Genomic DNA, 16,404 nt, shown 5'->3' with positions numbered 1-16,404 from the left:
GGCATGGTTGATGGTGCCAGACGGGTTGGTATGAGTATTTCAGAAACTGCTGATCTGCTGTTATTTTCATGCACAACCCCCTCTACGGTTAACAGAGAACGGTCCGAAAAAGAGAAAATACCCAGTGAGCGACAGTTCTGTGGGCGCAAATGCCCTGTTAAAGCCAGAGGTCAGAGAAGAATGGCCAGACTGGTCCAAGCTGATAGAAAGGCAGTAAGCAGTAACTCAAATAACCACTCGTTACAACCGAAGTATGCAGAAGAGCATCTCTGAACGCACAATATGTCGAACCTTGAGACCAGATGGGCTACAGCAGCAGAAGACCAGACCGAGTGCCACTCCTGTCAGCTAAGAACAGGAAACTGAGGCTACAATTCGCACAGGCTCACCAAAAGTGGACAATAGAAGATTGTAAAAACATTTCCTGGTCTGATGAGTCTCAATTTCTGCCCATTCGGATGGTAGGGTAAGAATTTGGCATCAACAGCATGAAATCATGGATCTATGTAGCCTTGTATCAATGAGTCAGGCTGGTGATGGTGGTGGTGTAATGGTGTGGGGGATATTTTCTTGGCACACTTTGGCCTCATTAGTACCAATTGTGCATCGTGTCAACGCCACAGCCTATCTGAGTATTTTTGCTGACCATGTCCATCCCTTTATGACCACAGTGTACCCATCTTCTGATGGCTACTTCCAGCAGGATAACGTGCCATGTCATAAAGTGTGAATCATCTCAGACAGGTTTCTTGAACATGACAACGAGTTTACTCTACTCAAATGGCCTCCACAGTCACCAGTGCTCAATCCAATAGTGCACCTTTGGGATGTGGTGGAACGGGTGATTTGCATCATGGATGTGCAGCCGACAGATCTGAAGCAACTGCATGATGCTATCATGTCAATTTGGACCAAAATCTCTGAGGAATATTTCCAGTTGAATCTATGCAATGAAGAATGGAGTTAGTTCTGAGAGGGGTCCAACCCGGTACTAGTAAGGTAATAATGTGGCCAGTGAGTGTATATTACACTTAAAATTATTATATATATATATTTCATTTATTCTCTTAAAGGAATGGTTCACATGGAATGATTCAAATGGCTGACTTTTGTTATTCAATAGAACATTAAACACAAAAATATACAGATAATGTTACCATGTACAGGGAAATTAATTCTGATGATTGCACTTATGATAAGATGTCTGAAGCTATAATCTGGAAAAAAACGTATATATATATATATATATATATATATATATATATATATATATATATATATATATATATATATATATATATATATATATATATATATATATATATATATTACCTTTAAATCACAGATCCGCAAGACGCCCTCAGTCTGGAACGCGAATAATTAGTAAACTATCACTTTAAAAGCGTTCGTGTTTTGTTCCTCGTAGGTTTCCGTCAATACGGAAGTGTCTCTTTGCTGTACTGGCTATTCATTCAAACAAATGTGATATCATGTGTTTTCTGTCCTGTGTGTGAAGTGCACTCAAAACTTAGATAATGTTGCGCAAAAGGACAAACGGACGAGAAGATGCGGGCAGTGGCAATAAACCTGAGAGAAAGAAGGTGAAGAAACAGTGAAATTATATTTAATATTAGCTACTCTATGATAAAATCTTCTCTTTGTACCCGAGCAAAATAATGACTAACTTAGCATACATATTTACCTACTAAAATGTCAGTTGGTGAAACAGAAGCGCAAATACTAAAATCTAGTCATAAATATTTTACATTTAATGACATAAATCCCTCTAAGGAGCACCATTTCCATCGTTTTAAGTCATTTTAAATCTTTATTTTTATGTTTATACATTTGAAACATTACCTTGCATTTAATATGCTATATTTTTATGTACAATTATGTTTGTAAATTTTATTTTATCTGCACATCAAAAAGGATGCTCACTTTGACCATTAAATCTTTAAATTCGAATAAATAATAAATGCAGGGTTTCCGCTGGGTCTTAAAATGTCTTAAAATGTCTTTTTAAAAACAAAATTTTAGGCCTTATAAAGTCTTGGATTCACTGAAATATTGTGTTGTAGGTCTTAAATCATTTTAAACATGTCTTAATTTCCCAAGTAAAGCTACCCAATCTGGCCGACATCCAATCACCTATAATCAATCTCAAAATTTCTTTTTGTATATTAAAGTTTTATTTATTGCAAAGAGATTCAATTCACAACAGCTGTTAGACAATTTTACAGCAAATTCTCCAAATTAAATTCCCTAATCATGGAAAGAAACTAAAGCAACACATCCATTAATACAAAAACTATTTACCGAAGTTACCAGACCATTAGAAAAAATCCTTAGTGTTTAGCTCTCTGCAAGTCTAAAATTTCATTCATAATGGTCTTAAAAGGGTCTTAAATTTGATTTGAATACACCTGCAGAAACCCTGTAAATAAGTATACATGAGTGCTTCAACAATATTATAACTATGACTAATAATATTAATTTAAAGAAAATAAAGCTAATAATAATAACAAAACAGGGTTACATGTTTGCAATATTAAATAAAAATCAATATGAAAACTGCCCGAAAGGTTATCTGTTGATTTTACAGTATACTGTATGGTGATGCAGATAATATACAATTGTGGATATATTAACAATAATATTAATATAAATATAATAAAACAATAATAGTTAAACAGCTTTGGTGAATGAATATGAAGCTCACAGAAAGGCTGTTTTATGATATATGGTGATGCAGATAATGTTAAAAAGCAGATATATCAATAATAATAATATTATTTATTCATTTTCTTTTGCCTTAGTCCCTTATTCATCAGGGGTCGCCACAGCGGAATGAACCACCAACTATTCTAGCATATGCTTTGCAAAGCAGATGCCCTTCTAGTCTAGGCATGGGCCGGTATACGATTCTGACGATATGATAACCTTGGATAAAAATATCACGGTTTCACGGTAGCACAATACTGTGATTACTACTCTAAAATATATTCTCACAACAATTTTTCCCCCTTTGAACACCATAAACATTATTTTTTGAAAGATTTAAAATATTTTGGAGCATTAAACATGTGAGGCTAAATAATTCAATTGAATCATTGACTTCTGCTGTCTTCATTAGTTTCAAAAACACTGATTTCTTTACAATTTAAAACGGCATCTTTGGATATCTTTTTCTGCTGGAGATGCTGAAAAAAACTTTAAAAAGTAAATAAAAAATATAACATATACCACAGGAACAGTATTACAGAAAATTTTGCCAATTTTAAAACCTTGACTTTTCCAAACCGTAGTATACCTTGAAAATGGTTATCGTCCCATGCCTATTCCAGTCGCAACCTGGCACTGGGAAATAATATTAATATAAAAAAAATAAAACTAATAAATATCAAACAACTGGTAACATGTTTAAAATATTAAATAAGGATGAATATGAAAATTGACAGAAAGGCTAACTGATGAACAGCGATTATATTACGTTATTCATCTGAAAAACTGCATATATTAAAGCTATGATACTCTAATTATTATTTACATTCTTTTTAAACAGAGATTTATTTTTAGTTACACTATCACTAGACATTGTTTTCACTGCTTGTCATGTCATCTGCCTACATACAGACCCCAGAGGACTGTAGTGTTACTAGTTCGACTGTCTCTCAGAAGAGCTGCTGGGCTGTCGTGTCTTTCTGGATGAAGGTTTTGCTCTTCATCATGTTCACTCCAGCTTTCCTGAACTATGCCTCCCTGCAGAGAGAAGGACAGGTGCTGTCACCCACAGGTAAGACCTCATCATACACTGTAAAATATTCTGGGTTCCACACAAATTGATAAAGTTATCTTAATTGTTTTTACTTAATTGTTTGTTTGTTTGTCCCAAAACAAACTTAAAAATTATTTTGGGACAATAATATATTCAATTATTTAATGTGTACCACATTTTTAAGTATATGCTCAAACATGTTATCATTCGGATGATTGTTTTTCTCGTTTTATGTAGAACTTCTGGGCAAATGTTTGATTAAGAAACTACAAATATTAAATAAATATGAATGAATTACTAAACTTTTAAAACGAACTATTTCAGGCCTAACATAAAATATTAATAAATAAAATGCAAAAATTGTTAGATTAGCTCCAGATTTGGCTTCAGTACTGACTAATCTATTGCAAATAAAAAAATATAATATTATAAAGCTCCCTTTAAAAATATTCATTTAAATGAGAGATTTGTGAGGGGTGTTCTCATGTATGTTGAGCATTGGATGTAAAAATAAAGTAACATATTTATTCTAGATGGGACATGTATTATTCTGTTCTTTGCTGGTATTCAATAATACTATACATTTTTGTAATGCATATGCACAATATATGTTATAATGGGTTGGGCACTTCAGAAAAGTGTGAATTATTCTGTCTCTGATTCATTTTTTGTGTGTCGAGACCACTCATTTTAAATAAGTCGTTTGAACAAGCTGCAAAAGTAATTTTTTTAATGTGTCTACGATGTGACAAAAATCTCATATCATGGTAATAGTCATCTCATATCCTGATAATGTTATATATCATGATATATTCAATTAGTTAATGTTGACCACATGGAAAGTACCTTTTTTTAAGTATATGCTCAAATATGTTGTCATTCATATATGACAATTTTTATTTATGTAGAATTTCATGGGCAGATATCTGATTAAGAATGTAGACAAATAAAATAAATATGAATTAAACATATTACATAAAAAATATTAATAATCATTGCAGCCCCAACATTAAATATTGATAAATAAAGTGCAAAATGTAAACATAATACTTTTAAGCGTCGTCATTGTCGTTTTTTTTTTTTTTTTTAACCACAGACTACATTTCTGCCTGCATCCAGATTGGTCATCCAAATAAGAAAAAAAAAAAATACTGTAAACAATGTATTTTTTGCAACACCACAATATATACGATCTAACATAATATAAAACCATGTGAAATTTATATTTTCTATAGGATGCTTTATGATATTATATTTGTGCAGTTACATTACATTACATTAGCCAGTACTGAAGCCAAATCTGGAGCTAATCTAACAAAATAAATGTAAGGGAAAAATATTAAATAGGACTTTAAAAAAGAGCAAAAATCAGGAGAAACAAAAAAATATATAACATTTTGTTGAAATTTTGTAGTTTGTGTATTTTTTGTTGTATTTTTCTTGCATTTAAATGTTTGGTGAATAAAATATTATTTAAATAAATATATCTGTTTAAGACATATGTTTTGTTCAAATGCACCAAAATATATAACCTACATTTAATGAGAAATTGATAAAAATATTCATTTTCAAAAAGGGGTGCACTCATTTATGCTGAGCACTGTATGTTGTCATATTGCACACCCCTACCTCATCATATCTCTTAGATCATCTATCTACTGTAGAATAACTTGAGTTTTTTGGTTTTATATCTCTCTCTTTTTGAAGATGCTCATCTGATTGATATCGGCCTCGGACAAAAGATCCATTTACTCTGCAAAGGACATGGGCAACCAGTTGGTAGGACAAAACAATGCTTCATCCAAACCTGACAAGTCTAATCTTGATGATGTGCACGGTGAAAGTGATGTTTTGTTTTGTTTTTGTTTTAGTTATTCTTGATGCTCCAGCAGGGATGTCTTCAGATATTTGGTTTCATGTGCAGGAGAGTCTTTCGTTTTCAACAAAGGTCAGTTCAAACAACCTGCTAGCATGAGGACTGGATGTATAATCATGTAAATGGGTCAAGGACAGTGTGTTCCATGTTGGTGTCTGCATCGAATTATAATAATTACAAAAGTGATTTTAGATGGTATACATGAAATGCACAGGAGATATAAATAATCAGTTTATTAGTTTAAATTTTGTCTTTAAACATAAAATAATAATTTGTCATACAAAACATGTAATGATTAACTTTTTTGACAAACGGTAAAACCTAGTAGTTGGAGGATTGTGTAATGATTTAAAATAGCCATTTATAAGATTTATTTAGGTGTTGATAGCATTGCCATGAAAATCTTAAGGTCCTATGACCTTTGAGTTTCAACTCAAAATTATGGTAATTGTGACAATATATGCATTTTTCTCTAAATATACAGTGCATCCGGAAAGTATTCATAGCGCTTCACTTTTTACAAATTTTTTTATGTTACAGCCTTTTTCCAAAATGGATTCAGTTTATTTATTTCCTCCAAATTCTACACACAATACCCCATAATGACAATGTGAGAATTTTTTTTGGAAAATAATAAAAAACCTGAATAATCACATGTACATAAGTCTTCACAGCCTTTGCTCAACTTTGTTCATGCACCTTTGGCAGCAATTACAGCCTCAAGTCTTTTTGGATATAATGCCACAAGCATGACCTGTCTTCGGGAATTTTTGCCCATTCCTCTTTGCAGTACCTCTGAAGCTCTATCAGGTTGGATGGGAAGCGATGGTGTATAGCCATTTTCAGATCTCTCCAGACATGTTCAATAGGATTTAGGTCTGGGCTCTGGCTGGGCCACTCAAGAACATTCACAGAGTTATTGTGAAGCCACTCCAGTGATATTTTGGCGGTGTGCTTTGGGTCATTGTCCTGCTGGAAGATGAACCGTCGCCCCAGTCTGAGGCCAAGAGCACTCTGAAGCAGGTTTTCATTCAGGAGGTCACTGTACATTGCTGCATTTATTTTTGCTTTTTCTTGACTAGTCTTCCATTTCCAGCTGCTGAAAAACATCCCTACAGCATGATGCTGCCACCACCATGCTTCACAGTAGGGATGGTATTAGCCTGGTGATGAGTGGTGCCTGGTTTTCTCCAAACGTAACGCCTGGCATTCACTCCAAAGAGTTAAATTTTAGTCTCATCAGACCAAAGAATTTTGTTTCTTATGGTCTGAGAGTCCTTCAGATGCCTTTTGGCAAATTCCAGGCGGGAGTGGCTTCTGTCTGACCCGATTGGTGAATTGCTGCACAGATGGTTGTCCTTTGAGGTTCTGCTCTCTCCATAGAGGAATGCTGCAGCGTGTGACCATTGAGTTATTGATCACCTCCCTGACTAAGGCCCTTCTCCCCCGATCACTCAGCTTAGATGGCCGGCCAGCTCTAAAAAGAGTCCTGGTGGTTCCAAACATCTTCCACTTACGGATGATGGAGGCCACTTTGCTCATTGGAACTTTCAGAGCAGCAGAAATTTTTCTGTAACCTTCCCCAGCCTTGTCCCTCGAGACAATCCTGTCTTGGAGGTCTACAGACAATTCCTTTGTCTTCATGCTTGGTTTGTGCTTTGACATGCACTGTCAACCCTGGGGCCTTATATAGACAGGTGTATGCTGTAAGCTGCTCAAACATCTCAAGAATGATCTGTGGAAACAGAATGTACCTGAGCTCAATTTAGAGCTTCACGGCAAAGGCTGTAAATACTTATGTACATGTGATATTTCAGGGTTTTTATTTTTAATAAATTTGCAACATATTCAAACAATCTTTTTTTCGCATTGTCATTATGGGGTATTGTGTTTAGAATTTTAGGGAAATAAATGAATTTAATCCATTTTGGAAAAAGGCTGTAACATAAAAAAATGTGGAAAAAGTAAAGCGCTATGAATACTTTCCGGATGCACTGTATATACATATTTAATGGGTTGTTTACAATTTTAAATAGTGACATCATATTTGCGAACTGATTATCCAAAAATTTTTATTTATTCATTTTTTTTTTTTTGGAGGGTTAGTTGATGATTCTCCTGTTGTCATTTCATCTGTTGTTTCTTAGGTGTGCTCTTACGACAGAGCTGGTCTGGGTTTTAGCCAAAGAGTCCTGCAGAATGAAACTACAGGTACAGAGAAGGTCTGGGGATTATCTACCACGGGCAGGTATGAAAATGTTTTAGCATGTTCACACTTGTAGTTTGGTTCTCTTGCTTCATTTGGTATCCAAAGTATCCAAAATAAAATGGTTGCATTTTAGCAAAATCCTGTTTTGTTTTTGGTTTATTTGTATGCCTTTAGTCTACACTCACCGGCCACTTTATTAGGTACACCTGTCCAACTGCTTGTTAATGCAAATTTCTAATTAGCCAACCACATGGCAGCTCATATGCATTTAGGCAGTAGGTAGTGCTGTCGCCTCACAACAAGAAGGTCGCGGGTTCGAGCGGTCGCGTGGGTTTCCTCCGTGTGCTCCAGTTTCCCTCACAAGTCCAGATTAATAAAGGGACTAAGCTGAAAAGAAAATTAATGAATGAATGGTTCAAGCTGAAAGACAATAGTAACTCAAATAACCACTCGTTACAACCGAGAAGAGCATCTCTGAACATACAACTCGTCCAACCTTGAGGCGGATGGGCTACAACAGCAGAAGACTGGTAACTCCTGTCAACTAAGAACAGGAAACTGAGGCTAGAATTCACACAAGCTCACACAGACAGCAGAAGATTAGAAAAATGTTGCCTGGTCTGATGAGTCTCAATTTTTGCAGTGACATTCGGATGGTAGGGTCAGAATTTGGCATGAACAACATGAAAGCATGGATCCATCCTTCCTTTTATCAACAGTTCAGGCTGGTGATGGTGGTTACACAATGTGGGGGATGTTTTCTTGGCACATTTTGGGCTCATTAGTACCAACTAAGCATCGCGTCAGGCTACCAGGACATTGTTGCTGACCATGTCCATCCCTTTATGACCACAGAGTACCTATCTTCTGATGGCTACTTCCAGCAGGATAACACGACATGTCATAAAATCCAAATCATGTCAGACTAGTTTCTTGAACATGACAATGAGTTCACTGTACTCAAATGGCCTCCACAGTCACCAGAGCTCAATCCAATAGAGCACCTTTGGGATGTGGTGGAACGGGAGATTCGCATCATGGATGTGCAGCCAACAAATCTGCAGCAACTGCGTGATGCTATCATGTCAATATACAGCAAAATCTTTTTTTTTTTTCAATTCACCTTTATTTGTATAGCGCTTTTACAATGTAGATTGTGTCAAAGCAGCTTCACATAAAAGGTCATAGTAAATTGGAACAGTGTAGTTCAGGTTGTAGTGTTTAAGTTCAGTTCAGTTTAGCTCAGTTCAGTGTATTTAAAAATCACTACTGAGAGTCCAAACACTAAAGAGCAAATCCATCGATGCGCAGCTCTACAGATCCCAAACCATGCTAGCTAGAGGCGATAGCGGAGAGGGGAAAAAAACTTCGCCATTTGGTGAAATTGAAGAAAAAAACCTTCAGGATCTCTGAGGAATATTTCCAGTAATTTGTTGAATCTATGCCACAAAGGATTAAAGCAGTTCTAAAGGCAAAAGGGGGTCCAACCCGGCACTAGTAAGGTGTACCTAATAAAGTGGCCGGTAAGTGTACATTGTGTTTATATTTCAGTCAAAAATGCACAAGAGTTTGTTTGGAAGTGGGCAGAGTCAGAAACTAATCTTTTCAGCAGTCTACTTGTTTGGTTCACACAAAGGGTCAGTAATGTTTTTGTCCAGTCTTCATCATCTGATCCTTTAGAAATCATTCCAATTTGCTCAACTGATGCATAAGAAACTCAAGATTTCTTTTTATTATTATGTTGGAAACAATTCTGTTTCTTTTTTTGTGAAAAATGTTACATTTTTTCCCAGGATTCTTTGAGGGATACAGTTGAAAATAACAGCATTTATTTGACAGAACTCTTTTGTGAATAATAAATGTTATATGATCAGTTTATTGAATTGTGGCATAAAATGAAACCCTACAAACCCCAGACCTCTGAATGGTGGTGTAAATATTTAATGGTTATGTAATGTGATCAATAAAAAAAAATCAACTCTGACACCGGTATCTGCACGTCTCTGCCTGTGACATTGACCTGATCTACTATTTAATCATGGCTGCTGCTGGAAAAGCATGTCTTTGTCCTTGTCCTCTGAAACTTTTCATTCTTCTCGTGGGGTCACTCTTGTCTTGTTACTGTTGACGTTAAAGCCATGCGTAGCGAGAGGACAGTGCAGTTGGTTATCAGTGGCTCTGTTTTCTCGTCTGTCTGGCACTTTTAAGATTAGGACGGCTAGATCAAATTTTTTCCTCAAATAAAACAGGTGTGCAACAATAATTGATGTATCAAAAATACTTAAAACAAGAGTCATTTGATGGCACTTTAAAAGACTCAATTTTAGGATGACAGTGCAGCCACAATCCTTCATGATTTTCCACACCAATATATCTGATACACTGAATCATGACGATGGAACAATATTTACATTTCTGTCTTTCTCTTTCTTTGTTTGTTTGTTAGTTTCTTTCTTTCGCTTTTTCCTTTGGTCTTTCTTTCGCTCTTTCTTACTTTTACTCTTTCGCTCTTTCTTTTGGTCTTTCTTTTTTTCGCTCTTTGCTCTTCTGCTCGTTCACTTTCATTCATTCACTTTTTTGTTTGTTCTTTCTTTCTTTTTCTTTTTTCTTTCTTTCTTTTTTCTTTCTTTCTTTCTTTCTTTCTTTCTTTCTTTCTTTCTTTCTTTCTTTCTTTCTTTCTTTCTTTCTTTCTTTCTTTCTTTCTTTCCTCCGCTCTTTGCTTCTTTTGGTGCTTCTTTCGCTTTTTCCTTTGCTCTTTCTTTCTTTCTTTCTTTCTTTCTTTCTTTCTTTCTTTCTTTCTTTCTTTCTTTCTTTCTTTCACTCTTCCCTTTTCTGCTCTTATGCTCGTTTACTCTTTCGCCTGTTCACTCTTTCATTCGTTGACCTTTTCTTTATTATTTTTGCTCTTTTCTCTTTCATTCCTTCACTTTTTTTCACTTTTTCACTTTTTCTTTAATTCTCTTTCATTCTTTTTCTATCTTTTGCTCGCTCGTGCTTTCATTCTTTCTTTTGCTCATTTACTCTTTTGCCCATTCACTCTCTTTCTTTCTTTCTTTCTTTCTTGCTTTCTTGCTTTCTTGCTTTCTTACTTTCTTGCTTTCTTTCTTTCTTGCTTGCTTTCTTTCTTTCTTGCTTTCTTGCTGTCTTTCTTGCTTTCTTGCTTTCTTTCTTGCTTTCTTGCTGTCTTTCTTGCTTTCTTTCTTTCTTCTTTCTTTCTTGCTTTCTTTCTTGCTTTCTTTCTTTCTTTCTTTCTTTCTTTCTTTCTTTCTTTCTTTCTTTCTTTTGATCTTCCTTTCAGTCTTTCTTTCGCTCTTTCTTTGGACAGCTTACTTGCATTTAACATATGTGTGTATATGTGTTTTTGTTATATGCGACTTGAAACTTTGTCACCATTTGGTAATCATTTAAACTTTTCAGCTCCGTTTGAAAACTATAAATGTGTAAAAAAAAGACTAAACATAGCCTAAACATTTTAATTAATTATAATTATTCTAACAATTTATGTGTTTATGTTTGTATGTACAGATGTGCTTGTTTCTGAGCATACAATTCTTTATTCTTTGGCAATAAATAAATAAAAACAAATTAGTCAACATTTTCACAAATTGCTATATAATATAATATAATATAATATAATATAATATAATATAATATAATATAATATAATATAATATAATATAATATAATATAATATAATATAATATAATATAATATAATATAATATATAGCAATAATTATAACATCAAATGGTAATAAAATAAGAAATATGTATTTCAGTCTGAAAAAGCAATGTTATTCGTTTTTCTTGACTGATTTATTGCCCCCCACCCCCCCTGCACATCCTAAATGTACACGGCAGTAAATCACTCAGTGCCCACTGAATCTTCATAACCTTTTAGTTAATGAGGATGTCAAAAGCTAAACCCATTACTGTCTGATGGTACACAGTGCTTATTAGTTTAGTGTGTCAGCATCTGGTTCGAGGTCAGTTTGTCCTTAACATAACTTCACTGACCGCTTTAAAATCTAGGAGTCTGGGACGGTGGGCGTCCGTCTGGAGGTGAACCGACATCTGTGTCGTCGTGCGTTTCAGTGATTAATGAACTGCCAGATGAGTCACGTCTAGACGTCGCTCGCCCCAAACTCATATTTCTAATCTGTATCGCTCTTCTTTAATCCTTCAGGATGGTGGATGACCTTCACAGATTGGTCAAGGCTGCAGATTTAGCCACACCCTTCATTCTGATTGGCTCTGAGCTAGGAACGCTCAACGGCAGGTTCTACAGCCACATCCATGATACGTAAGACATTCTAGGGAGCAGACGCTGCCTTTTGTTTTGAAATTTGTGTAAAAGTATGTTCTGTCTCTCCGCTTGACCAATGGTAGCTCAAAGGTGTTAGTAGCTAAAACTAATTTTGTCGAAAAGTTCACTTTGGTGATCTGTTTGGAACGGCTTAAACAAACTCTGTTTGAAGTATATCGGAGCCTTAAGTAGTAGATTTTTTGCATACTTTTTACTTTTTAATATGTACTTTGCGTACCTATTAACTAAAAAAGTTAATTAACGGTTGCCCATATGCAGGGCTAGACGGAATCTGTGAACTTTTTTTTTGCTTTTTCATTTATGCGAAGTGATTTTAAGAGGATAGTAAGATGTACTAAAAACTTATAATAAAATACATAAAACGAAAAATAACTTTTATTAAGGTTTACAAGGCAAATTCAATTAGATCCACTTGTTTGGTTAACAAGTCTCTCATATAACATATCTGCTAAAAGACTCAACCTATTACTTTACAGAGTATGTTGTACATAAATCATAAACATTAATATTGCTAAAATTTATGTAATTTAAAAAACTGAATAAAAATATATTAAGTAAACATAAGTATATAAAGTAATATATTTTAGGGTTTGGGCCTACACCCATACAGTAGGTTGTGATTTACAGGTATTTTTTTGTTTTTTAATCTCCACTCCTTTTGATGTTGAAAATTCAACTCCTTTAATTTAATGAAATTTATTTATTTTTTACTTTTCATGCACAAGTTAGCATTTAAACTTGCATATACAATTCTGTTCATAATGGGAGATTTGGCTTGTACTGTATTTCTTTCTAAAAACCAAACTGTCTGTTTGATCCAGCTGATTTTTAACAAATAGACTCAGAAATATATATATTTTTGTTGCTTGTTCTAAAATGAGCTGAAAAAACATAATTCTTGATATTTTGTTGGGACAACTTAATTGTTTTATGTTCAGCCTACCTAAATTTGTAAAAACGAATAAGTTAACCTAATTCCTTCATGTTGTCCCAACACAAATTGATTGTGTGGAACCCATCATCTTTTAGTGTAAGTTAATATTATAATGATAATATAATCCACTGATAATCTTGATCATAATGCAAGGCATTAGAGGTCTGTGTGCGACTAATTTTTTATTCCACACCCGACAGTTCCGCCGTATATATATTCAGCTTTTGTTCACACGCTGCCCGCTTAGAATAATGTCTACCTGACCCGACTGTTCTCGCAAGTTAAAACTGTAGGTTGTGCAAGAATTGTAAGCTAAATGTCCATTTTGTTTGCCCATTTTGTGATGAGACATGAGTGGTGCCTTAAACCTGAGGTTCCATTCTTGTGCCTGCTAAAGGGTAAAACTTTTATTAACACATCGCGCAAAGAGTAATTTTTTTTGCATTTGCATCTGATGCATGAAAAAGACTCTTATATATCAGACTTGCCTGATGTAGGACTCCTAACAGTAAACTGACCATTTTCTAATGCACGCTGAAGCTCAGTGCATCTTTACTTTGCTCTCCCATGTTGGTAAAGGCCGCTCTAAGGATCGTTATGTAAAGGCTGCACGCACAGACTGTGCAAAAAAAAAAGCACATGCAGAAAGCACGGGTCATGCCTTCATCGTGTGTAACAGTTGTCAGCACTGACTGTAAGGGTGCTCAATAAAAATGAGGTAATTACAGATACTCTGTTACGAAATAAAGTCTGCTATTGTTAGACCACCCACTCTCGTTCAAATTACACCAGAGTTACTAACCGCTACCACGTTTTATTCAGAAATTTATTCCCACACCTCAAGAAATCTGGGGTGTGTTTCCAAAATCTATCGTTAGCCAACTAAGGTTGCAAGTTCTGTCATTACAAACAGTTGGTTGATTTGGCGAAATCCATCCCAAATCCATCGTTCCAACGAACATTCGCAAACTGCGTCGCAAACTTCTGCGATTACAACTACACGTCTAGAGCTGTAGTTAGAAACATAGTTTTTGGCTGTGTTCTATTCCCATCTATCCCTCCATGCCTTTTCGTTTAGAACATTCTAACATTTAAACTTGGAATAATTAAAAAAAAAAAAAAAAAAGCATTAAAGTCATCAGGTGTAATTTGCTTTCAAAGTATTTTTACAGTTCAGTTTTAGCGATCTTTATGTTTACAATTGCGCTCCCTTTACAGTGCACTTAGAAAACAATGATGTCATTTTGAACACGAATGTGGCTCATGACGAAAGCTATAGGTGACCTATCATTTAAAAGCGGAATTTATGTTACGTCCCCAAAGCTTGTGAAAACAAAAAACATAGCATACATTAATGCTTTTAATTTATAGTAGGTTATTTATTAAATATCTGTAATGTTTATGACAGGGGCCTGTTGGTTCGAATATTTCTGCAGTGGTTTGTATGTGTCAAATAGTAAAAGTAGACTTTTCAAAAAATAAAAAATAAACAATGTCCTACTTTATAATAATCATCATCGTCATCATAAATATTATTATTAAAGTAGGATTTTTTTAAATTTGCTAATAAATATAAAATTTCATTTCTTAATAAACAGCCTCATTATTTATTTATTTATTTATTTATTTATTTATTTATTTATTTATTATTTATTTATTTATTTATATAGGAAATTAGAATAGGTGTTAGCATTTGTAAGTGATTTTATGTTTTAGAATAGAATATGTAATGTTCTCAATAATATTTGTAAAGGAAACACAGGCCCCAAATGTGCCATTTACATATATTTCAATTAATATATAAAACGATCGGATGTTTTTACCAAAACTAATATTGGATTTTTTTTAATGCGTGTGCGTGTAAAACAATATCATTTGCACAAAGAAATGTTGGGGTTCTTCTCAAAGGAAGTTGTTACCACCCTTTTTAGTGCATCATTATGGGCGTTTTACGTTAAAACTAACGTGGTTCAAATAATTGATCTGCGACAGAGAAACTGCGGGTTTTGGGGAAACACTCGTCACTACATTGTTCTTTTCCAAAACGATGCATGGTACAATGATTGTTTAGCCGTGAGTTATGTCATTGTTTGGGAAACACACCCCTGGTTGGGTCCCGCGGCTCCAGCGGTACAGCAGCGGAATGCAGACCTCTACAAGGCATGCACATTCCATGCACAATGTACACTCCAAATAAATGATGTTTGCTGTTTGTTTAAACTGCTTATCTAAAATAAGCTGAAACAACTCAATTCTAGAGTGATATTTGGAGGAATTTTATTTCTGATCATATTTGTAAAAGCGAACAAGTTAACTTAATTTCTTCATGCTGTCCCAACACAAAACAATTGTGTGGATCCCAGCATTTTTACAGTGTATAAGTGACCTACACTTTAGCATGAATCAGGCAATTCAACAGATTAATTCAAATGGATCATTTATAGGCTTTTTGACATTCATCTGAGGGCTTTGTTAGCCCAGTTAACTAGCCAGCAAGATTTCCATTACATAAATAATAGCTTAATTTATACCATTCACAACCAAGACATCCATTTGAGCATCATTGGGCCGAGCGACCTCTCAGCACACACTCACCGAAGCCTCCACCCTCCATCTGACAGATTTAACGTTTCCTCAGCTCTGATGTGCAGCTTTAAGAGCCGTAAATTCAGCCCTGTAGCGCCCAAGGACTGAAAATATTGTCTCCGCTGCGGCTCTGAGCCCATTCATCTCACTCGATGGATGCTATTCATTTGTCCCCGGTTGCAGGAAGAGCTGGTTTAGTGTGTGTGTGTGTGGTCTGATCTGAGCTCTTTTCACCATCTCTCTCTTTCTCTGTCTCTTCAGGCAAGTGTCTGACCTGGTGCTGATCGATCCAATCCCTGAGGACGTCTTTGAGGAGCAGAAGTGGCAGCAGTTCTGGTGAGTCATCAGCTCAGAGACAGACAGACCGAGAGAGGGAAATAAAGAAAGAGTCATTCGTCAAATTCCAGCTCCATCCGAATGCTCGAAAGTGTGTCATTTTTAAAACATTGTTACAGTATTTTTTCCCTAATTTAAGCAGTCCATTCTGAATCCAATTTCCCCAATTGGTATGCAGACCATAGAGCTGTAACAAAACAGACTAGCCAGACATAATGAAATCCATTGTTATTTTAGCTTAATATTACTATATTTATTATTATTTGTTAGTTTTTTTTTAATTAAGATGCTAGTAATGCAATAAAATCAAAACATATACTTCAGGCCTGTAGCCAGGGGGGTTTGGGTGGTTAGAAAGAC

The 16,404-nt window shown here is 35.0% G+C and overlaps 1 protein-coding gene across 1 annotated transcript in view; it reads left to right on the top strand.

The window, feature by feature from the left end:
- Positions 1-1,456: 1,456 nt before the first annotated feature.
- si:dkey-122a22.2 (uncharacterized) overlaps positions 1,457-16,404 on the top strand; it is a 45,114-nt gene continuing 30,166 nt past the window's right edge. The window contains exons 1-7 of the mRNA XM_056474699.1: positions 1,457-1,601; positions 3,637-3,796; positions 5,486-5,557; positions 5,650-5,726; positions 7,802-7,902; positions 12,048-12,164; positions 15,970-16,044. Of these exons, the coding sequence (XP_056330674.1) occupies positions 1,536-1,601; positions 3,637-3,796; positions 5,486-5,557; positions 5,650-5,726; positions 7,802-7,902; positions 12,048-12,164; positions 15,970-16,044 (668 nt within the window). The 5' untranslated portion in view covers positions 1,457-1,535. The remainder of the gene's footprint in view (positions 1,602-3,636; positions 3,797-5,485; positions 5,558-5,649; positions 5,727-7,801; positions 7,903-12,047; positions 12,165-15,969; positions 16,045-16,404) is intronic.

Source organism: Danio aesculapii, chromosome 16, assembly GCF_903798145.1.
Source record: "Danio aesculapii chromosome 16, fDanAes4.1, whole genome shotgun sequence".
Lineage (NCBI taxonomy): Eukaryota > Metazoa > Chordata > Actinopteri > Cypriniformes > Danionidae > Danio > Danio aesculapii.
This window is presented reverse-complemented; position numbering and strand designations above follow the sequence as displayed.